General features: G+C 40.3%; 1 protein-coding gene across 8 annotated transcripts in view; it reads left to right on the top strand.

Moving 5' to 3' along the window:
* The window catches only part of TENM3 (teneurin transmembrane protein 3), a 495,594-nt gene that overhangs the window by 338,221 nt on the left and 132,073 nt on the right, over positions 1-25,300 (top strand). For 6 of the 8 annotated variants that reach the window (XM_089525433.1, XM_089525431.1, XM_089525427.1 and 3 more), the window contains 2 exons: positions 13,068-13,193; positions 25,006-25,220. In XM_089525433.1, the coding sequence (XP_089381559.1) occupies positions 13,068-13,193; positions 25,006-25,220 (341 nt within the window). The remainder of the gene's footprint in view (positions 1-13,067; positions 13,194-25,005; positions 25,221-25,300) is intronic. The other 2 variants (XM_089525429.1, XM_089525426.1) reach the window with 1 other exon arrangement.

The following is a 25,300-nucleotide window of genomic DNA, read 5'->3' as shown; positions in this document are numbered from 1 at the left end:
TGTTGTTTTATGTGCCCTGTTCACTTATCTGTATGGCTCTTCTCCTGCCACTGTTTGTTTGGACTTTTATCATGTCATCTGTCTTCTCCACTTGGCATGTTGCCTTACTGACATAAACTGGAAGCCTTTTAAGGCAGAAGTGTGTGTGTTTAAACAGAACAGCCTAACTTAAAAGATGTATGCCTGTTGGATTTAAATCCATGGTATTGTACAAGGTTTGTGATAACTGAGAAGTGCTTAATTAAATAGGTTATATAATTTTTGTATGATCTGTTGTTGATTCTAGGTTTGGTACATTGCCACATTAATGTGTGATGATAGACACATTAATATGGTATAGAAATAAAGTATTAATAGTTAACATCTATGTAATGCTTTTAGATACTTCAAAATTTTTGAATGTACAACCTTAATATCTAACCATTTCAAATACTGCATGGAAGATCAGTATTATTTCTACCCTCAGCTATAAGTAGGAGCTGATGTAGAAAGACCATAGCTTGCCTAAAGCCACCTACGTTTAAGCCCCAGTGGCTTTGCCCCAGTGAGGTCTGTGGGGATTGCTTCCAGGTAATTGTGTTCATGATTGCAGTTCATGACCGAGGTGAAATTATCTTGTCAACTTAATAAATAATGGTTATATGAAGCTGTGAAATAGTGTCTGAGTGAAGCACTCCATATCTGCATTGTGATCTGGGGAATTCTAACTTAATATCACAAGGAACTCTGTTTAAATTAAAAACAAGGTCATTGCCCCTTAGTTTGTATGCAGTGGGGAGGGGGGGGCAAAGTGGGCTGCATGTCTTCTCCTGATAGCAGAAAATCTGTGATGCCTCAAATTATATATCTGTACACCTATATAGTTCACAGAAAGCCAGCATAACATAGTAGTTTGAGTGTTGGACTGTGACTCTGGAGATCAGGATTCAATTCCCTGCTTGGCCATGAAACCCACTGGGTGACCTTGCGCATATCACATGCTCTCAGCCTCAGGGAAAGGCAATAGCAAACCCACCTCTGTACCAATCTTGCCAAGAAAAAGTTCACCTTAGGGTTGCCAATGACATAAAGGTCAGAAATGATTTGAAGGCACACAACAACAACATAGAGCTCACAACCCATACTCTTATTTCTCAGAGCACTTCATACTCTCATTTAGATGTAGTAGGTTTTCATCATGGACAAAAACATTTCTGTACTTTCTTATGAACAGTGTTTGGAAGCACTGAAACTTTCACATATTCTTCTAAAGGATCTAAAGCAATTTTAGTCTAACCTATTTATGAAATTATGTAGCACTCTCCCTATAGAAATTAAAATTGATAGAAGAAACTTTGGGTCCTTGTATTAGTATATATTCTGTTCTTTTCTGGAGTCTTCTAAACAGACAGATGTAGAGTTTTAAGAATACATTTTTAATGCGAACTGTGAATGTACCTTTTCAAAAAGTTCAGTATCCATAAAGATTTTTTTTAATCTAAGTAATATAGAGGAATTATTCTGGGTAAGGTTTCTGCTGTCAAATTGCTACCAGTAATATGCTGAGATTGGGGTTATTGAGGGAAGATTCTGAGTGTACTTCATATAAAGCACAAAGCATAATACAATATTTACAATTTCAGCACTGCACAGTATTAATATTTGATTGGTTTTGCAAGTGTCATATGCTGTTATTGTCAGTGACTCTGAAAAGAGAAGGTCCAGTGGGAAAAACAATCCATATGCAAAAACATGAAAAAAGACATGTGGCAGTCAGAAGGTTAAAAGCTACATGACAAGATATCAAGGAATTCTAGTATAATTATTTTATTAGCATTATCTATATCCACCTTGAAAGAGACTAACTTTAAAATAAAGATTTATCATAAGATTACTTTTCAAATTCTGGATTTAACCAGTGCAGAAAACTAAAACTGTCTTCTTGATAACTTTAAAAAGTAATAGGGAATCACAGCAAAACCAGATTTTGAGAAAGTTGCAGCACAAACCTTAGAAGCATCTATATAAATAGCAGAGTGATGATTGTTGTTTCAAACAAAATAAAGGCAATCTAAACTTTCACTCTTGATCATCCAGTGTAAAAATGAATTGTTACCTATATACTTCGTGTAATAGAAAGATTTCCTAAGAGAAAGAAGATCAGAATTTGTTGAGCATCATTTGTGCTGTTGGCACATCGGTACTTTGTTCTTGTTGTTGTTAGATCATCTTTCTTCAGTGTCTGTGCTTTTCAAGTTGGACACCTTTCTTTTTATTCCAGTTAGTCTGTGACTTATCTGCAGATCTGAAATCTTATCTTAGAGATTGGAAATAACTTACTACAAATACGTAATTGTAACAAATAAAAAATCGTAGATTCATATAATCATAGATATAATCACAAGGGCCATCCAGTATATAAGTATGTTTCATCTTGTTTAAGTTTTCGTTCTGGAAATCCTACCTTCTGTTCCTTCTTTCCTTTTCTCACACACACTCCTGCATCTTGACTTGTTCCATTTTGAAAAAAATATTTTTCCACATTAGAAATACATATTTAAATCACAAAGTACCTTGTAGCTGTTGTGATTTATGTATGGTGATGGTGCCATTTATATGATCCCTTGCATTTTCAATACCTGAATTTCAAATATGATTGCTTAGATCATCTGTTGTTGTTAGGAGCCATCAAGTTGGCTATGAATTGGAAACCTAAATTATCAACACACCTGCTCAGGTCGGGGCCATTGCTTCCTTGATTGAGTCAATCCATCTGTAATGTTGTCTTTCTCTTTTCCTAATATTGCCAGCTTTACTAATCATTTCTGTTTTTTCCAATGACAATTCTTCTGATTTCTTGCCTATTGTTTTCATTATGATTAATGAATGAGCTACAGTAGAGAAAATCTTTTAACTAATTCATTGACTTCATCACCCATTTTAAAGTTGTATAAACCTCCTGTGGTCATTATGTTTGTATTCTTAATATTCAGTTGCAACTGTACTTTTGACTTTCTTTCTTAATTTTTGTCAGTAGTCATTCTAGTTCTTTGCTATTTTCTCCTAGTAATATGATGTCATATCATATCTTAAATTATTGTATTATCTTTCAGTCTTCATACCCCCTTCCTCTGAGTTTACTCCTAATAATGCTTTTGCCACCATGTTCAAGTTATTGAACAGTTGAATTCAGGATTCAGACTATTTCTGTCACATAATAGCTTGTTTTTCTTCTTTTCCCAGCCATTTGAAGAGTTTCATCAGTAATCCAGTGAAGCTTTTCTTTCTTTTTGGGTGCAAATAGTGAATATTTGGTGTCGTGGTTTGAGCACTGGCCTATGACTCTGGAGACCAGGGTTTGAATCCCAGCTAAACCATGTAAAACCACTTGGGTGACCTTGGGCAAGTCACACTCTCTCAGCTTCAGAGGCTGGCAATGACATACCCCCCTCTGAAGAAACTTGCCAAGAAAACCTCATGATTGGTTTGCCTAAGGGTTCCCATAAGTCGGAAATGACTTCAGGGACACAACAGCAACAACAAAGGGAATATTTGAAGAACCAGTATGGTGAATCCTTGGAAACTTCCTGGGGTACCTTGGGCATGTTGCTGTCACTCAGCCTTAGAAGAAGGCAATGGTGAGCCTCCTCTGTTAAATCTTGCTGAGAAAACACCACGATAGGTATGTCTTTGGTTTGACATAAGTCAGAAATGACCTGAAGGTAAACAAGCACAATTTTTATTTTTATATTTTGCATTCTTCTTTAATAAAATCCCCAGCTTCTGTCCACAGTTTTTCTGGTTAGGTTCATTCACGTTTAATAGTGCAAACTTGTTCTTAGCATGGTCTTTAAATTCTTTTAGGATATTCTTTCAGTTGTATTTTAGCACTATGATTGATCCAATATTCTTCTTTAGCTTTTCTCTAACTCTCACTCCCCAACTGCCTTATTGACTGGCTTCCCACCTAAACCCTCAGTTCCTTTTATCCGCCATAGCAGCATTCATTTTCCTGTCAAACTTTAAAATTTCCATTTGACAGGATCAGTCTGCATTTTGGTGGTATTTCTTTACATTGTCATTCTTATTTTAAAAGGAGTGCTGTGATTTCTGAGAGAATCGCGTACTTACATGTGAATTTAACTTCTGAGGAATTTTTTTTAAAGAGCCGCTTGCCTTGCAATTGCAGTTGGCAAGGCCCATGTACTTCTCAGGAAAAACGTTTTTTAAACATCTACAGAATGAGGGATTTTTTTCCACCCCAAATAGGCCCTGACCTTTTCCACTCCTATTTGGGGCAGAAGCTGTCCAGATTGGGGCCATACTGTGCACTTGCCACGGCCCCAATCCAACTCTCTCAGGGGCGGCATGGTGGTGCCCCTTTGGGGCCAACTGTTTTGTGTGTGTGTGTGTGTGTGTGTGTGTGTGTGTGTGTATAGCTCCTTACTGCTTTTGTTAAATCTCATCTCATTATTAATGTTACCCCATTTCTTCTCACATTTTCATTTCCATAATAAAACAGTTTGTAATTAGCTAATTGAAAATGACCCATTCCTGTCCACTGTAGTTCACTGGGTCAAAGTACTGCAATCTTGATACATGTAATTTCTTGTTTAAACATTTTTAGCTTCCTCTAATTCATACTTCTCATATTCCACATTCCTGTTATAGGTGTTGAGCAGTTTGGGTGTTCTTTTCACATCTGTGTGTGTCACCAACTGACTTTTCTTTTGACAGGTCCAAGCTGTGTCATTAGACTGAGCATTATTTCTATTTGTCCTTTGCTGAGTTCTCTGCCAGTACTGTACTACTTTTTGCTCCATTTCAGAGTGTATCATCATAGCATTTTCAAGGTAAATGACATTAGGAAGGGGCCTCCTACTATGCAAGAATTAGCCGAAAGCAACTGCCATTATCCATAACATTATCCTTCCCCATTATCAGTTTCTACTGCTGCTTCCCAATAGCTTCTCTTTGGGAGCTACTCCACTTTCTTCATCATTGGAACTATCACATCTTTTCTTCTGATGGAGCTATTACTCCCAGAACAGAATGGATGCATCTTAGACTGGTGTCTCCGCTTAAGGCATTTTGCGTTGGATGATCCCACTAGGAGTCTAGACTTTTGATAGAGTCTAGTTTCTGATAACAAAACTCTCAGTCTTTCTAACAGAGTCGTACACTCTCACCGTTAAGAAGTGCACCTGAGAGAAGGCTTGGATTACATGTGGCCATATGTGAATGGAATGCTAGATAGGTGAAACCTTGATCTGATCTAACTTGCCTTTCCTTTGTTTTTATGAACCAAGATCGCTCTGTTTGGAGGGACAGATGTTATTATTTACACAAGTCACTTTTTTCACCCTGATTTCTTTTTCATGCAACACTGGCCACTTCATGTGTCATTCCAAAAGGTGACCTTTATATTTAGGAGAAGAGGCAGGAGGATCTCACTTTGCATGTAAAATCCCATGTGTCTGTCTGTCTTGAGCAAGTCAGGGTGGGGAAAGTATTAAACACCACTTTTTTTTTAGCTCCTGTTAGTCGCACAAAGCCCCCTTCTAACCCATTTAAATTTTTCTGGGCTCAGCTTTCAGTTATTTTCCTAAAACAGCCAGAATGCAAGAAAATTAGTTGTAAACACGGGGGCTTTGTTCCTTTCCCCATGACAAATTCAAAACCTCCAAAAATGCCAAGCAGGGGTTGATGCATAGTTTTGTTTGCAAAACCATGCTTTTCCAAAATACTACATTTAGCTATGCTACCTCACATCTTTCCAAATATGCAGAATGAATATTTAAGTTCTGTTGAGTGAAGAGTGCGAGTGTAAAGTTAGGATAATTTAAACATCAAAAAGCAAGAAAATTGTAAATGGAGCAATTCATGCCTTTAGAGACCTAAATGGTAGCCTTATTTTGACCCAACACATTATTTCCTTCATAATAATAATAAAAAAGAAATCAGGCCTTCTCCAGAGTGGTAGTATAATGGAAGATGTTTAACTGTTATCAAGAGTGAAAGTTCTAAAAGTAAGCACTGGGGAAATACTAAATTGACTATAGCATGTAGAGAGAAAGTCTTTAAAAGAAATCCTCATCTGTCTCTATGGCCTGTTACAGACAGCCAAAATAAAGCTGCTTCGAGTCACAGTGGAGGTATGGTGTTTCAATGATGCATGTGTCGTACGAGTCCAGAAGTCGCACCAAAGCCATGCTGCAGCCCTAAGGACTGGAGTGTGGCTTTGGTGCGGCTTCTGGACTCTTAGGACGCATGCATCATTGAAACACCATACCTCCACTGTCACTCGAAGCAGCTTTATTTTGGCTGTCTGTAACAGGCCTATAAATCCTGCTGCAAGTCAGATTGAATTCAAACTGAATTGGGAGTACATCGTGTCATTTGAATATTTAGTTATCCAACTAAATTATTATTATTATTATTATTATTATTTATTTATTTATTTATTTATTTATTTATTTATGAAGCACTGTAAATTTACACAGCACTGTACATGCAATCTTTTTAGTTAGATGGATCCCTGCCCTCGGGCTTACAATCTAAAAAGACATGACACAAAAGGAGGAGGGAGTGGTGGAGGGAAAGGGTAAGAGGTCCAGCAGTTCCTCTCTACCTCTGAGGCCTGGACCAAGGCAGATGGACTGGAGGGAGGGCTTGGCTTCATAATGGATGGTTAATCATTTTACAGGGAAAATACATACTCTCCAGTAGGATAATGCATATACAGTACATAGCAATACAGGAAATGGTTTGATAAACAGGCACCAAAAGAACATCAAATAGTAAGCGACAATTATGCAGTGCCTGGGAAGGCTTCTCTGAACAGGGTGGTTTTCAACTCCGTTTTGAAGCTGGTTAAAGAAGCGATGGCTCTTGCTTGTGGGGGAAGAAGGTTCCAGGAGTGAGGGGCAGCAAGTAAAAAGGGGCGAATCCAGGATGGAGCAGAGGAAATCCTGGGCTGGGACAGCAGACCTTGACTACCAGAATGGAGGGGCCTGGTGGGAAGGTGAGGAGAAAGAAGGTCTGATAAGTAAGGAGGGGCCAGTCCATGGAGGGCTTTAAATGTCGACAGCAGGAGCTTATACTGAATGCGGAAAGGGAGGGGGAGCCAGTGAAGGGATGCCAACACAGGAGAGATGTGGTCAGAGCGGTGGGTGGAAGTGATAATGCGTGCAGCTCAATGCTGGACAGAGATTAAAGGACGGAGGTGAGAAAGAAGAAGCCCAGCCAGGAGGACATTACAGTAATCAAATCGTGAGATCACTAGGGCATGGACCAGGATCTTGGCAGTAGAGGCAGAGAGAAATGGTCGGATTTTTGCAATATTGTACAAAAAGAATCTACAAGCCTTGGCTGTGGTCTGGATCTGAGGGATACACGACAGTGAAGAATCAAAGATAAAACCAAGACTGCCGGCTTGCTGGACTGGTTGAATAGAAATGTTGTCCACAGAGACAGAAAAGGAGTGTTGAAGGGTGGGCTTAGGAGGAAAGACAAGAAGCTCCGTCTTGGCCATGTTGAGCTTCAAATGCCGATGGCGCATCCACTGCGAGACAGCTGTGAGGCAAGACGAAACTTCCTGTTCAAGCCTTGGAGAAAGGTCAGGGGCGGAAAGATACAGCTGGGTGTCATCAGCATACAGATGGTAGGAAAATCCAAAAGAGCTGATGAGTTTTCCTAAGGACAGTGTGTAGAGAGAAAACAGAAGGGGACCCAGAACAGAGCCCTGGGGAACTCCAACAGATAAGGGAGTTAGTCACCTTAGAATAATACATGCTATGTATATATTTGGGTGGCCTAAAAGCAAACAGAAAAAAACTGTTTGATTAGCTATTTGTGCGAATCTGAGCCATTAACAGTGTAGGGTATGTATTAGGATGTTCAGTAGCTTTTTCTTGTAAAATCAAAAAAATTGGAGCATTCATCTGTGAGATCATCTTGACATATCTTCTTCCACCGTTTCTCACTAAGCAATTTCCTGTTATGACGTGTCTTTTAATAGACTGTGTTATGAACACATTTCTATAGAAATGGGAATTTATAATCAAGATTAAATCTTTCATTGCAAAAACTACAAATGAATGGATTGATCCAGTCTACTCACAAGGATATATTTTGTTTTCAGACAGCAAATTACAAGATAACAGTGCCATATTAGACAGGTTGGGAGAATTTTCATTGGCATATGAAGGCCAGTCATGGTGCCTCTATATCTGATGTGTAGATTTCTGTCTGTAAAAGATGGAACAGATGCAAAATGCATCAGTTAGTTATACCTAATGAACATCTCATTATCTTCGGCTCTTTTTTTACTTTTTATTTATATATTTATGTATTTGTATTTGTACTGTAATTCAACATTATAATATTACATTGAAATTCCAGAAGGCTGGTTGTTAAGCTGTGGCTAACTCGCTTACTATGGCATGTGTTTTCATAAACATGAGGCTTAATAACAACATAATTATGGCATGAGTTTTCATAAGTAAAAGCAGTATAATAAAATGGACTAAAACTGTGGTGGTTATATAAACACAGTCATTTCCTTTATAGTACAAGATAGTCTGCTTGCTGTCATTTTATTTTTCTCTTCCTATTTTGCATAAAGACTCAGTCACAAGCTGTGAATAAATAAAGTAAGGCAGCTTAATTAATTTTTACCAAGAAGTTAAATCAGCAAATCCTTTTAAAAATACTTGGGACTTTGTGACTATGGGAAAGGATGAAGTTGTTATTGTGAATATCTTATACTGGTGATGGTTGGCTTTCTTAAGCAAATGTTGATCATTCTCCACTGGTGATTGTTAATATTCATTGGCTGTCAACATTTACCGGAAGAATGTTAAAAACTGTATCAATACTTTCCAGTTTCTGACATTCACAGTAACAAAGGCACTAAACCCTTGCTAAGTAATAAAACAGACTAGTTGAAACATTTTGAGTAATGAATATTTAGAACCCCACAAGTGGGAATCATTCTTTGAGTTGCTGCATTGAAGCCATTATAGCGAGACAGTATAACTGACAGTAGATTTGGCCTTGGGGATTTTACATATCCATAGTAATCCAAGGCAACAATAAAACATGAGCAGTAGGAAAGTCATGAAAAGGAATTTCATGGAAAGTACATTCAAAATATGAGCCAATTCTGGCAGTATTCCAGAAGTGATTATGTTTAGACAGGAGATTGATGTTGGGAATATAAAAGAATTAATATTAAGATAAGCAAAAGGAAAGAGATCTTAGAATCAATGATCTGAAGCAAATACCTATGTATGTATGATATGGAATTTTTTTCAACTATATGGTTATGCAAGTAATAATAAAAAATGCAAAAGATTTTTTACATTAATAGTGTTGTCTGTTGCAACATCCTAAAACATTGTTATCATTGTCTCAGTCAACTAGAATAATTTCAATTAGAATGGAATTAAAAGTGGCAGATAGAATTCCACATCCTTTTTCCAGGGGCAAACACCCTTTTTAACCATTTTGAGGCCAAGACCTGAAAAGGTGCAAAAGTATATATGGGAAGAGTGGCATCTGGACCATCATTACCTGTTTTACTGTGCTTTGTTGGAGTTAAATTGCACAGTGATACTTGGCATAATATGCCTGTTGCCAAATTGCCAGGCCATCATATGGGCATAAGTAGCCATAGGAGTACAAGCCAATAAGCCTTAATGGACAGAAACTAAAAACCATTAACTTTTATAGGACCTCTACAGCCCTTTAGTTTGGGGGAAGGCTTCTAGTTCTAGCAGTATTCACACTCCCTGCCTCACTGTATTGTGCTGGGCTAAGTGTACTGTGACAGCATGGAGAACTTTGAAACAACCAGGGCACTGGAAATATGCTTTTTTTTCCTCTAAGTGAATAAACCCCCATCCCAAAAAGTACATTTTGGGATGTTTCAGGGGCATTTGGGCTCTTACCAGCTCCTCTGTTACCCTGAAAGTTTCAGTACTACTTATTTTAAACAAGGGGTGATGTTGTATCTAGAAAAAAATAGTAAAGATCACATTTTGCTTTCTGTGATCTGAAAAAAATTGTCTTGAGGGCTGACACTTGGTTACTGATGATATGGTAGTTTGCTGGAAGTAAAGCACCAACTAGTCATTGATATGTTTGAGAAACTGGTGTAAAGTTTTCTTCTTTGTGGTCTCTGTTCCTCACACAAATGGGTCTTGCACCTTCACAGGTTCAACTCTTGAAATATTCCAGAGCAGAGTAGCTTTTAGCAGTAACCCAACCATTTGCACCCCAGCATAAATAACATGACCAGCGATTCCCTTCAGTTGCTTCTTGTCTGTTGTACAATTCACTTTCAGAACTTCAGACACTGAGTAGCTTCCACTTCTTTATTATTCTTCCGCATGATTTCACCTTGATTCTCTTATTTTTGTCGGTTGACCAAAGAGAGTGTGAGAGAGAACCCTTTGGACTTTCTGCAAACTGCAAAATGAAGCATGGTTGACTGTACTTCTCTGAATACTAACAAAAGGTACAAAGGGCCTAGTAAAGCAAGGTGTACAGCATCAGTCCCTTGGTTGCCATCACAACTAGTTCTGCCATCAGGAAACAGCTGGACTCAACTAGCTCTCCAGCATTAATCGTCCTTGAAGAATGGGCCCATACTGAGGATTGCTCAAGAAATGCCTCTTGTGGCACATACACAGTCCGACCCCCCTCAACAGAGCAATCTCATGGGATTAGCTCTTGCTGCAGGTCTTCCAGGATAGTCAATTACTAGCTCAAAAAACCTGTTCTCTTGCCACATCCACTGTCCATGCCACCTCGTGGGGCATTCCAGGCATCACCTCAATTCACATATACTCCATGCCATCTCATCAATGCTCCTTATCCTGAAAGAAGGACTATCTTACCCCATCTGTATCACCTGAGTACTTTCCTGAGATTCACTCGCATTCTCATGACAGGTCTCCTCTGTCTCAGTTCCAGTGCAGAGATGATTCCTATTGGTCACTTCTATTGGTGAAGGTTCAAAAGGACTTGGCACTGCACTGCAGTGGATGAAGCATCCCTGGTTTGCAACACTCCTACAACTGTCCCAATGGAATCTGGCTCCCATACTCACCAACCTTGGTTCGCAGGTGGAGGGCTACATCAGACACCTGGACATTTGCACCCTCCACCCAGTCAAATGACACAGGTTCTGTCCCTTTGCCCAAGCTTTGAATCTCCCTACAGTACTGACAAATGAATGGACTACTATAGCTTTTTTGTTACCTCTCAAAGAAGATGGCCTATTTCTATCTTCATTATGAGTTTACTTCACCACCTTAGTGGCACACCAGCTTGCATCTCATTCAACAGTGTCACTGTTTCAAAGCCCCATTATTAAGATGTTTCTCAAGGGACCTCTCACATCTTTACCTGCCTGCCTGAGACCAAGTTCCATCACAGTCTCTTGCTGTGGTTCTTTCTCAGCTCACGAAGAAGCCATTCGAACCCATGACCACCACTGACCTGCTACTTCTCATTCTGAAAATTGTGTTCTTAGTGGCCATCACCAAGAGTTCTGTGGGAGATATCTGGGCTCTCCTTTTTAATTGGCTTGTCTTCCACACAGATAAAATTGTCTTCCGTTTTGATCCTGCATTCCTTCCAAAGATAGTCTTCCCATTCTACCTGAAGCAAAACATTGTGCTGCCTGTCATCTAAAGGGATCCTTTATGCCACCTTGGAGAAGGCCTTGCTTTGCTAGATGTCCCACAGGCATTGGCCCTTTACACATGTCACAGTACTTCCTTCTGGAAGTTCCTAGATTGTTCAACTGTCATGGAGGCAGTATTGCTGGTGTTAAGATGGGTGATCAATCTCATCAACCTGGCATATCAACTCTGAAAGCCTCTTCCTTTGGATTTCAGCACATTTGATTTGTGCTGTTTCTACTTCTGACAACTGACTCTGGAGTATCTCCTTGCCAGAATTGTTCAGTGCAAATATCTAGGCTCTGCACTTTCATCCAGCAATACTGGAATGACTGCAGGGCACATGAAGATGTAGAATTTGTCTGTGTGGTCTTGTCTTTGATCCTCACTTCACCTGACCTGCCTCCATTGGTAAGCTAACTAGTTATCCATTTGTGTGAGGTACAGAAACCATGAAGAAGGACAGGTTACTTATCTGTAACTAGTTCTTCAAGTGGTCATCCTTGCCCTCACACAAACCCACCATCCTCCCCTCTTTTCTTGCAGGTCTGCCTGACTTTACGATAGACATTGGAACTGAGGGGAGTAGCTCTTTATGCTATTTATGCTGCTGCCCAAAGGGGCAGGGTTACTGCCAAAAGCTACTCAGCCCTGGAACATTCTGTAAATCAGATCTGTGCAGACACAAGACCCATTTGTGTGAAGGCACAGATTACCACTAAAACTACAAGTTACAGGTAAGCAACTTGTCCTTCCATATTTTCTAGCTTTCTAACAGTTGGCTTTAATAGGCACCACTTTATAAGAGACTATGGAACACTGTCTATTAGAACTGAGTTTATTCAAATGCAATTTTATGAACATTGGAGGAGATGGAATATTGAAACAAATATTCACCATATTTGTTGCATTTTGTTGGTTGCTAGAATACGTATAACACATCTGATACTGTGCCAGTGCATACTGGTATTACCTGAAAAATGGTAAAATTTCCTTTAAGAAATCTTTTTGTTTTCAGATGAAGTTACTACCCCTTCTGAAAAGAATAAAGCAAATAACTACAGAGAGTGTTGGGTATTTTTGTTAGTGTGGTTTTGTCTTTTATCAGTGTGGCAGTTATGTAATAGAAAGGATTGGTGTTTAACATATTAATCTTGTGAATGTTTCCTAAAAACTGCTTTGTGTCTTTACAGTTATAATAGTCCATAAGCCAAGAAATGTTTTTTTTTTTAAAATGTATACTAGTATGGGCAGTATTTCCAATTTTTGTCTTTTAAAATCAAATTAAAATATTCTCTACAAAATGCAAATTTCATTAACTGTTCTGTGTGAATTGTTTGTTTTCTCTCCAAAACATAAGCATTGAATTATTACATATTATGTTTTCTTGACCAGCAGCAATGCATCTATTTGGCCTCAACTGGCAGTTACAACAGACTGAGAATGACACATTTGAAAATGGAAAAGTAAATTCCGAAACTGTGCCAACACACACTGTGTCATTACCTTCTGGTGAAAATGGTAAGAGAGTATCTAACTTTTATTTAGTTTCTTTCTTCAGTATATAAACATTCCTAAATGTCCTCTTTCATCTAATGATTGTCAGTACTTTTTGTCCATCTATTTAAATTACAAAGGCAAATTTTAAAAAGAAGAGGTCATATTGTCTAAATCTATGTCTTTTGAGTATATGTGCCTTTAATCATTGTGAAGAAGTGAAAATGTAGTTACAGGTAGTGCTTCCCAGAGCACAGTGACTAACTTGAGCTGGAATTATTTTAATTGTGGAAAGGGGGGGGGGCTGCATGGTTAACCAGCATCTACTGTGTTGGATCCCACTCAACAGTGATGTCAGACATAAAGATGTAGTCTGTGGCATGCAGACTGAGTAGTCAAAGAAATTGCAAATAGAAGTCTGGCACATTTTATTACAAATGCATTGCTTGCTGAAGTGGTTCCAGAGATGGGCAACACTTGTGAAAGAACCATAGTTCAATGGTAGTATGCATACTTTGCACATACATGCTCTCAAGTAAAATCACTTAGTAAGTCTGGAAAAGATACCTAATGGAAAACCCCAGGGGCACTGCCAATTAAAGCAGACAGTTCTGAGGAAATGGGATCAATGTCCAGACTTGGTATAAGGCAGGATAGGCACCTGTACCAAGACTGAGAGTCAAATTGTCACTCTCAGCACCTGCTATAGGCTGCATCAGGCCAAGAAATGACAACATTTTTAAAAAAAATTAAACCATAAGTGGCCAGGCAGCCACTTATGTGTTCCTTTTTTATTTTTATGGGCACTCTTTCCCTTCCCCCCCCCCCCAAAAAAAAGTTTCTGTTCAAAACTGCTGCTCCCTAAGCAAGAAAATTTAATTTTAAACACCTGTCCCCCCAAAAAAAAAAATTGAGAACATTTTTGCATCTGATTGGGGGATATATATTACATGGGGTTCATAGACTACACTTTGTGCATTCCTGGTATAAGACAGAATTCTGTCTTCCTTTCTTTAGCAAGCTCACTACTGTGTTACTGGTGATCTTTTTGCCACTTTAAAAAAAGTCAACATGAGACTAGATATGTGGACAGATACTAGTTCAGTACTGAAGAAAAGTTGGTAACAGATGAATTGTGTATAAAGAGGGCAACAACCTTTATGTAGTTTGGGTTATAGCAGCTTGTTTTAAGGCTATGGTAATGCTTTTTGTGGGGGCAGAACTGACTGGAGGTACCTCTTCTTGGGCCTCTCCTATCTTAAAATTGTTGTATAAGAAGACAAAGCGATCATAGTGACTTAAATTGAGGGGTCATGGCCTGTTTGTCTGATTTACAAACTGCTTGGGCTTCCCTTATGTTTGATTGAGGTTGCACACTTTATCTAAAATATCCTTATGTTATATTGAAACGGTATGACTCTTAAAGATTGTATTAAGGATATTATATGGAGTGGTCTTTTTCAAGACAAGAAATAAAATTCAAGTGATGAATTAATTTTATTGAAGATGCTTTTAAAGTACAGCCTATGTAAGGAGATTTTATTTTATTAACTTTTCTAATGTTGCCCTTTAAGTTTTTCTAAATCTTAGAGAGTCCATGCTCTTTTGACTGATAAATCAATAGTTTTAAAATGGAAAACGAGATTTAAATGGTTGATGAATGCTGTATTTGCAGTGCTATTTTCTTTAAATCTGTTTTTCCATTCACAGTCTACAAGTGTGCCCTATGTCACTGTAAAAGAAAATAGCAGCATTTTCTGTTCACTTTTCTGTCCATCAAAGTTCCAAATTACAGAAATGATATGACTCAATTTCCAATCTGTACCATTTTTTAGACATCTTGTCTAAGACAATGCTCCCTTCCACCTCTTCTCATTTCTTTTTGCTTCAGATATATCCTTTGTATTTTAGTATCCATCATCTCTGTCCTTATGTGGGTGGCTTCCTACTTATACAGAAGAACAAGAAGGAAATCTATTGTGCATTTAATGAACACACACACACATTCTAGTAGCAGCTGTGCCTGCCCCATTCACTTATGACTAACCACGATTTTTTATATAAAACATGATTTTCACTGTTATTGGTTGATCCATTTAGTATGTGTCTGGAGGAGGGGATTAAAACTGCTGATATTGGCCTGTTACAGACTGCCAAAATAAAGCTGCTTTGGGTCTCTTTGGAGGTATGCTATTTAAATGATGCATGCATCCTAAGAATCCGGAAGCTGCACCAAAGCTGCACTCCAGTGCTTAGGAATGGAGTGTGGCTTTGGCGCAACCTCCGGACTCTTAGGACCCATGCATCATCTAAATAGCATACCTCCAAAGACACCCGAAGCAGCTTTATTTTGGCAGTCTGTAACAGGCCATTGTCTCAATTGGGAGACTATAACATTAGGAAATGGTATTCATCATAACAGCTTGGTTCCCAAATACCTGAAGCATCATTTATCTTGACACCAATATGCCCATATCTTAAAAGCTTCCTAGAAGGCCATTTTTTCCAAGTTTTTTGGCCAAAGAAGGCTATATAATTAAAAGGGAGATTAGAAGGAATTTATTAACATAAGAACAGTTTGGCAATGGTACCAGTTGCCTAGATAGGTGGCAGTGTCCCCTTCTCTGGATGTGTTCAAGAAGAGGCTGGACAGCTACCTGCTGGGAATGCTTTAGCTAGATATTCTGCACTGAGCAGTGAGTTGAGCTTGATGGTCCATGAGACCCCTTCCAACCCTACGATTCTATGACTCTATGCCCTCTGATACCACTCCTCTGGCATGGCCCTACCACAGATCATTGACTGGTTCAAACAATGCTGTCATTTTGGCCCAGGTTACACATTCGCACAGAGACAATTGTGTTCAGGTGTTTGTACTGGTTCGAATTGTTTGCTCTGCTGTTTTTAAGTTTCCAGTTTGTTTTTGTTCCAATGATATTTTATTATTTTTTCCTGTTATTTTGTTTTTACGCATCTAGTGCTCTATTCTGATATTCTGTGATAAAAGGCAAGTTAAAATACTTATAATATGCAAATAATGGGATTGCTGTTTTCAGCAGCAGCCCTGTTTGTTCTTTGTAAGATTTAGTTCCACTCTAAATGTTCGTCACTGTACAAAAGGAAAACAAAACTGTCTACATTTTGAAATAAAATAAATAATGGATGGAATAGAACAATGATAGTTATAAGCCTCAGAGAGTAGAATGTTCTGTTTTAAAAAAGGACAGTGACTAAGATTTGTGTTCAACTGAACTGATTACATCTGAAGCCACTGAATATCCTGCTTATCATGGAGGGCAATACACAGCTTACTGGGCTCCCCAAGATATCCAGTTTTTGTCCCTCCTGGTGTCTCCAGGGAATATTTCATAACCAATGCCACCACTGCTAATATTTTTGCCTTGAAACCAGAGCTTCCACTTTAACACAAAGTGTATGAGGAGCACGCCAATGGCAGCTGGTGTTCAGCTCTACTTGGGAAGGAAGAAGGCCCAGAGCCAAAGCTGCTACATATTAGAAGAAGCATTTATGCAAACTGAATCTTGTAAGATGAACTTAAACACACTACTGTATGTGTTAGAGCACATTAATCAAGCAGCACCACAGACCTGTTAACTGGATCTTTGTCCTGGAAACCTGGTACTTTTTGTAATTTAGAATTAATTTACAGTGAGCAACATGACTTTACTTCATCTTCATGTTATTTCTCTCTCTCTCTCTCTCTCTCTCTCTCTCTCTCTCTCTCATATGCACACATACAAGCCAGAGAAGAGCGGGATCTAGATAAAATAGACTGCAATAAATACATCCACACCAGCAGATGGCAAGGGTTTTTTTTAAACCTCTGCGCCCTGCACTTCTCTTTTTGTCTTCCAGCTACCATGCATGTTGACTGTTTACCATACATAATTAAGATAATAAATCTTTGAACTGGAAAGCAAAACAATTTCTGTACAGAGCAGCGAAGAGTGCTTTTTCTTCTTTGCACAGTAAATAAAATAAATTGAGAAGTTGCTCCTCAAGGTAGCTTTCCTTCTGTCAAGGCAGCTTTCTTACCAATTTCAACATCCCTGAAATCAGTAGAGGGGGAGAAGCAAGTGTTATTTCTTCCCTCTTTATCAGGATAGAGCTCCAGGAGAAAGGACTTGTCCAGGTATCTATGAAAGCAGAAAATAAAGCCTTGCAATCCACCCATTGCAAGTACCAACACACTAAATTACACACCAGTTGATAGAAGCCCCTATTGCCCTTCTGAGTCTTTGAAGAATCTGTCAATTTTTCCTTCCCACTTCCCCATGCTCATCTTCTATTTGCTAAGCAGAGAGACCTCTGCCCATAAAGACCTAGAAGCCTCTCTGAATCTGATCGCCCTGGGATTGTGGCGAACACATACCACGGCCCCGGGGGCGCCTCATCCCGCAGCCTTAAATAGGAGCAGAAAAGATCAGCTCCTTCTGGGCCAATTTTGGGCCGGCTTAAGCAGCCTCATTGTGGCCCTGGGAAGGCTTCCAGGTGCTCTGGAGGCATGTGTCGTGTAAATGACATGTGCCCAGGGTGGCCGAAAGCTGCCCCCATTGGCCCATCTATTTCAGGCCTATGTCTTTGCAACAAGGAACTTTGCCCAGTAAGATCAACAAATGTGGGTGTGCAAGATTGACTGAGGAGAAAGGTTACAACCAGTACTACCCTTTAGAGTGGTTATAGGTAAGGAAGCCATTGTTCCACAAGATCTGCAATCCAGTGCTTTAGTTGAGCTTGTAGCGATCCCTTCATTCCATACAACTTACACCACATGTTTACAAACACGCTTTCAAGTTATATCAAATAAAGACACATTGATCTAGAAATCAGTTGTGTGTGTATGTGCTTTCAAGTCTCCTGTTGACTTTTGGTGACCCCATGAATTTCATAGGGTTTTCTTAAGCAAAGAATATTCAGAGGTAGTTTTGCCATTTCCTTCCTCTGAAATATAGCTTACAGCACCTGGTATTCATTGGTGGTGTCCCATCCAAGTACTTAGTAAGTACTAAGGTCCCCCCCCCCCCCTTGCCTCCAAGGACTGCTGACTGTGGGCTGTGTTTGTTTGCCGGGCGGCTTCTGGGTTGTTAGAGGTGCGCAGTTGCACACCGGCCCAGGAGCCGCCTTCGGACTGCTTTTCTCCATCTGCTCCGGACTCCACCGCCAGCGTTTCCAGCCAGCGGACCAAGGGAGAAGCAGCAACACCTGGGGGGAGGCGGAGGGAGGAGCACGCCGGTGGCAGAGGCGTGTACAAAAGCCAGCTTGCCTGGCCCCCTCCTCCGTCCCGCCCCCTTGCCTCCAAGGACTGCTGACTGTGGGCTGTGTTTGCTTGCCAGGCGGCTTCTGGGTTGTTAGAGGTGCGCAGTTGCACACCGACCCAGGAGCTGCCTTCGGACTGCATCATCGCAGCTGCGCAGTTGCGCATATAAGTGACTGCGCAGAAGGCAGGAGAGGCGCACCCGTGCTAGCTACACGGCAGCGAATGACTGGGGTGTCTCCTCTCTGCCATCATTGTTGCACTGTGGGGGAGGGGGGTACGGATGTGGGGAGTGTTTCGGTTGGGGAGGCAGAGGGTAACTCCCTTGATACGAGCGGGGCTCCTATAGGAGTAGTGTGGGGCAGGGGGAGGTATGGCGGTAGGAGAGCGGACCAGCGTTACAGAGGAAGGCGAGATCGATGCTTAATATCTATCCCTCCTTCCTGTCCCTCTTCTAACCAAAGAGATCTGAGGGTCATTCCAACCGTACCACAAACCCTGTCTCTGCTCCTGTGCAATGCCAGGTCCATTAAAAACAAGACCCACATTATCTATGACCTGCTGGAGGATAACAACTGTGACCTGGCTTGCATTACTGAGACCTGGCTTGGGCCTGAAGGGGAAGCTGTGTGGGCTCAGGCCCTACCTACCGGGTACTCAGTGAAGGACCAGACCAGGTTAGGTGGGTGGGTGGAGGGGTGTTGCCTTGATCCATAAGAAGACCTTGTCACTATCCAGGAACCATGTCAGACAAACTTCCTACATTGAGTGCATTTACTTGACCCTGAAGGCCAGAGACAGTCTAGGGATTCTGTTGGTCTACCGGCCACCTCGTGCGCTAACAGATTCCCTGACCGAGCTGACACAGTTGGTCTCGGAGCTGGTGCTGGAGTCCCCCAGGCTTTTGGTCCTGGGGGACCTCAACATCACCTTCGCGACCAACTATATTCCATCAGGTGCAGCTCGGGAATTCATGGATACCATGACAGCCATGGGTCTGTCACAACTGGTCACGGGGCCTACGCATTCTGTGGGTAATACACTTGATATGGTCTTTTGTACGGACATGGAAATTCCATGGGCGGAAATAACCAACATTTCCGCCCTGTCACGGACGGATCATTTCCTGGTGGAGGCAAACATCAAGGCATCTACCCAGATCCCTCCCGGGGGTGGCGGACCTATTAGAATGGTCCACCCTTGATGGCTGATGGAACCCAATAGGTTCCAAGAAGCCCTAGAGGGCTATATGGTTGGAAATGACGGCGATTCTGTTGATGCCCTGACTAACATCTGAGATACTGATCTCTCCAGGGCTATACACAGCATCGCTCCCAAGCGTCCTCTCAGGCCTGCTTCCAAAAAAAAGCCCTGGTATATGGAAGATCTCCGGGCAAGGAAACGGGTGCTGCGACGTCTAGAGCGCGACTGGCGTAGACACCAGCGCTTACCTGACAAGGCTCTCCTAGACCTCCTGTTGGAGGACTATGGAGAGGCGATAGATGCAGCAAAGAATTCGTTCTTTGCTGCACGTATCGCGTCCGCGGAGTCGCGTCCAGCAGAGCTGTTCAGGGTCGTGAGGGAGCTCACCCGGCTCCCCCCTGCCCTGAACCCTATATTGGAACCATCTAAAGCCTGCTGTGACCAATTTAACAACTTCTTCACGGATAAAACCTCTCGGATAAGGGAAGGTCTTGATGCTAGTATTAGTGCAGATACCAGAGTAGAGGTTTCCAGAGCTTCCGTGGACTCGCTTGTACTGGATCATTTTGAGTCTGTCAGCACCGAGAATGTGGACAAGATCCTTAGAAGTGTTAAGAAGACAACTTGCTCTCTCGATCCCTGTCCCTCGTGGCTAGAGGCTCTGGGGGGGACGGTGGTAACTTCCATGTTACACCGTATAATTAATACATCACTGAGGGATAGGCAATTTCCATCTAGCTTAAAATTGGCTATTGTAAAACCACTGCTAAAAAAGCCCTCCCTCGATCCCCTGATGCATAATAATTATCGGCCAGTATCGCTATTGCCATTTCTGGGGAAGGTGATCGAGAGGGCGGTTGCAATCCAGCTTCAATCGATCTTGGATGAAACAGGTTATCTAGACCCATTTCAAACCAGCTTTCGGGCGGGCTATGGGGTTGAGACCGCCATGGTCTCCTTGGTCGATGATCTCCGTCTGGGCATGGACAGGGGTAGCGTGTCCCTGTTAGTGCTCTTGGACATCTCAGCGGCTTTCGATACCATTGACCATGGTATCCTTCTGGAGCGCCTGGGGGAGTTGGGAATCGGGGGCACTGTGCTCCAGTGGTTCCGATCCTACCTCTCGGGTAGGTTCCAGATGGTGCAGCTGGGGGATGTGCGCTCCGACAAGAGGGCTCTTACATCTGGTGTCCCTCAAGGAGCCATTCTGTCCCCCATGCTTTTCAACATTTACATGAAACCGCTGGGAGAGATCATCCGGAGGCACGGGGCGCGGGGTTATCAGTACGCTGATGACACCCAGATAGTCTTCTCTATGTCTCCGACTGATTCAGTGACCAAGGATGGCATCTCTCCTCTCGTCTCCTGTCTGGAGTCGGTAATGGGCTGGATGAGGGAAAACAGACTCAGCCTGAATTCAGAGAAAACGGAAGTGCTCGTGATAGGTTCTCCGGGCCTAGGAATGGTTGTGTCTCCACCTGTCCTGAACAGGGTCACGCTTCCCGTGAAGGACTCAGTGCGCAGTCTGGGGGTGCTCCTTGACTCGTCACTCCACCTTACATCTCAGGTGGATGCGACAGTCAGGAGTACCTGTTATCAGCTTCGGTTGATACGCCAGCTGCGCCCCTACCTGGGCCGGGGGGACCTTGAAACGGTAGTACATACTCTGGTAACCTCTCAATTGGATTTCTGCAATGCGCTCTACATGGGGCAACCTTTGTACCATACCCGGAAGCTGCAATTGGTGCAGAATATGGCGGCAAGACTGGTCACTGGTACTTCCAGGACCAGTCATATAACACCGGTCCTTAAAGACCTTCATTGGTTGCCTATTCGCTTCCGGATGCAATACAAGGTGTTGGTTATTACCTATAAAGCCCTAAATGGCTTGGGCCCAGGGTACTTGGAGGACCGCCTCTCTCCATACAATCCGCCCCGCACACTCAGGTCTGCCGGGAAGCAATTGTTAAGGGTTCCAGAGGCTAGATATGTCACCACCACGCAGAGGGCCTTTTCTACCTCGGCCCCCAAGCTCTGGAACTCGCTTCCCGGCGAGCTCCGCTCGGCTGCCTCGCTGGAACAATTTAAAAAGGGGTTAAAAACACACCTATTCCAGCAGGCATACCCTGACCCCTGATGATCCCTGATGTACTCCCTTCCTCTCTCCTCTCAGCAGCATTGTTGAGCTAGCGTGAGACTGTTTACTGTATGATTTGCTTTTATGATGTTTTTAATGGTTTTTATTGTTATATGTGTTGTGTTGTGAAACCGCCTTGATCTCTGGAAAGGTGGTATATAAATAAAAAAATTTTATTATTATTATTATTATTATTATTATTATTATTATTATTATTATTAACTGACCCTTGCTTAGCTTCTGTGATCAAACAGGATCTGGTGCCTTTGTGGTATTTTAGTCCCTTACAGCAATTATTTAACAAATGCTGCATGTCAGAATTTTTGTATGCAAAAAGATTTATGCATTATCTGAACATTCCTCCCTAATTATTTCAGACTTTTCCTATGTGACTAATTATACTGTGAAACACATGCCATCCACGTAACAAGGTGCTGTGCAATTGAGTTTTCTTCCTCCCACTCACAAGCTCTACTAACTAATGTTGCATTTACTGTCTCTGTTTACATGGGAACTGAAGAAATTTCAATGAATATTTGCAAAGAAATATCACGCTAAATTTCAGTGTTTTAATTGAACATATTGACTGACTACAATTTTAAAAAAACAACCCAAAAGCATAACCAGACTGTTTGTATTTTAGATGGTTATATTTCTCTTCAACATAAAAAATAATAGAATGTCAATTAGCATTTTCATATTGACCAATTTATTTCTTTTTTCGTGTGACATGTTCAAGGGTAATTTCTAGAAGTTTTATTCATTAAGACATAAGAACTCAAGGAAGAGCAAAAGATTAAGTAAAGCTAAAACAATTAGTTGTTAACATCCAACATTTTTTAATATTGTTCAGAATGCTTCATTCTAATTAAATAGTATCTTAATTCAATGGTTTATTGATTTTGGATAAGTACCTCTTTAAGGATGTGATGACTCTAACCAATAGTGTTAGGAAATGATATTAGTTTTTTTAAAGGATGTATGTCATCTCAGTTTTCTCATAGTGGGTGTTAACAATCCAAGGTTATGCTATGCAATTGGATGGTGTGCTATTGATTGTCTATAAATCTAATCTTACTGCTTGATACTCTCTTTAAATCTTCTCATGATCACTGAAAGCTTGAAATTATATCAAACTGTGCCCTGCAGCAGACATTGTTAATCTTTTAATGTCTTGTTAAATCATACTACATTGATTCTGTGTTATTAGATTAAATTTAATAATTACTTTATTGATTAGTTTAAACTGTAACCTAGTCATTTAGTAGATAAATTTTGCCACAGTTTTGCTTTGTGCCACTGTAACAAAGAAGTTCAGTATTTTGTTCAGTGAATACTTGGAAACAGTACATATTTAAGTACAGCCTTTGGTATGTCTGTATACATTAATTGTGTGTCTTCATAAAATGTTGAAACTGAAATTGTTCAAGGTAGAGATTTGGGCTGAAAAAGAATTGAAAAGGTAGCTATATGGGGGAAATGCTTTTAAACTGTTTTTAGAAATAGTTAATCCAGATAGCTGAACTAGTCCTACTTCTTACCTTTTCCAGATGGGTAAGGGAAGAAAGATCAGATTAATGCAGTTTGACACCACTTTGATTACCGTGTTTCAGTGCTATGGAATCCTGGGATTTGTAGTTTGTTGTGGCACTGGGGTTTGTATTTTTTTTCTCTCACAGAGAAACCAAAATATCTATTCTGATTATAATGTTATAAGAGACTCCCTGTTTTTAATACCAGCTTTCCTCCAGCACTTGCTTAAATCAGCATGTGAAATGGCTATTTTCAATTTGGATTTTTTTTCTTCTACCACCATATATATAACATTTAACAGTCAGTTAAGAGGAGTGAGGAATGTCACCGTAGACATTTCTGACTTTAAAATCTAGGATTTTATTACAGTAACTTTCAGCTCACTCACTTGTATTAGAGATTCATACCTACTCTGAATTTAAGAAAAAATAAACAATAGTTGAACTATTCTTTCACTATTTTTGCTTGTTTTTACAATATTCTCTGATTTCATGATATAAGGAAATGCCCCTGTTTAATCATTTTTAAAAAAATGTTATATTCATGAACTTTCATATACCTTTGAGAGATACATGTATTTAATAAGAGGTCCACAAGTGATTCTAAGCACACATTTTAAGTCACCCCTTATAGATTTTCACAAACTCCTACAGAAAGTAGAGGAGCAGAGTCTGGGAAAGTGTGGCATACGTAGCATAGCAGTAGAGTTTAAATACAGCTTTAAAGATGGGAAGCCATGTCTTTCTGTACAGAAACTAGCCTAAATCAAATTGGTAGTCCCAATTATAGTGCACCCATTAAGGCAATGGTATTTACATAGGATTTGATCCTCTGAGTTGGAGCATTGATCCATTGACTCAGCAAGTCCACTCTAATTTGAATTAGCAATTGGACTTAAGCCACTCTGTTTACAAAGGAATTTATTGAATGTGCAGTATATATTAGAAAACAATTAAGAGTGACACCTTACATATGGACTGTGATGTCTTGTGGTTCAAATAGAAAGGTAAGAAGACTAATAGTAATTCTATTTTAGTGCATCAAATGTATGTTCTTTCAAAACATAGTCTACCAAAGATTTAGAAAGGGACAAAACTATTTTCTGAGTTGTTGGACTTCTGTGCCTGTCTGTGCCAGCTTGCACATTATCTGACTAATTTACATAGACAGGGCTTGAAGTCTTCTTCGGACAAATGAATACGTCTTGAAAAATATTTCACAGAGCATTCCTCATGTGTAAATCAATGCTGAGCTATCTAATGGAGTGTAAAATTGCACTTACCAGTTCCACTGATTGTTTTGATACCTGTTTACATAAGAGCGTTTCTGCTAAGCTATATAGACACACTTACACCATTTCATCTAAATCTACAGTAGTAAGAATACTGTGTGTTTAGACAGAATGATAAACACCAGAGTTAATCCTACAAGATACAGTTTGTAAAATAATTAGGTTATGAATGATCAGAAACAGTTATGTCCTGCAACATTTGCCTTAACAGTATACCTTAGGGAAGTCATTGGATTTTGACTTTGAAGATACTTGTTTAGTGAATTCTCTGGAATCATTAACAGTCTCTGAATGATTCTGAAATAATATTTCAGGAGAAACAAGTCTAAATTTGTGACAGCTTATTTCAAGAATGACTGAAAGCAAAGATCTGATATCTTTCTTTTTAATCTCTCAGGAAAATCAGGAGGATTTGCACAAGAGAACAGTACTATAGATTCTGGAGAACTTGATATAGGCCGAAGAGCAACACAAGAAGTTCCTCCAGGGATCTTCTGGAGGTCACAAGTCTTCATTGATCAGCCACAGTTCCTAAAATTCAATATCTCTCTTCAAAAAGATGCATTGATTGGAGTATATGGCCGAAAAGGCTTACCACCTTCGCATACTCAAGTAAGACCTGTTTTCAGTGAAAGCAAAAAATCAGTATTTGAAAACAATTGCTTTGTATCTTTGAAAATGTTATTTTTCTG

Source organism: Sceloporus occidentalis, unplaced genomic scaffold (genome assembly GCF_023333645.1).
Source record: "Sceloporus occidentalis isolate IW3139 unplaced genomic scaffold, rSceOcc1.0.p SCAF_5, whole genome shotgun sequence".
NCBI lineage: Eukaryota > Metazoa > Chordata > Lepidosauria > Squamata > Phrynosomatidae > Sceloporus > Sceloporus occidentalis.
This window is presented reverse-complemented; position numbering and strand designations above follow the sequence as displayed.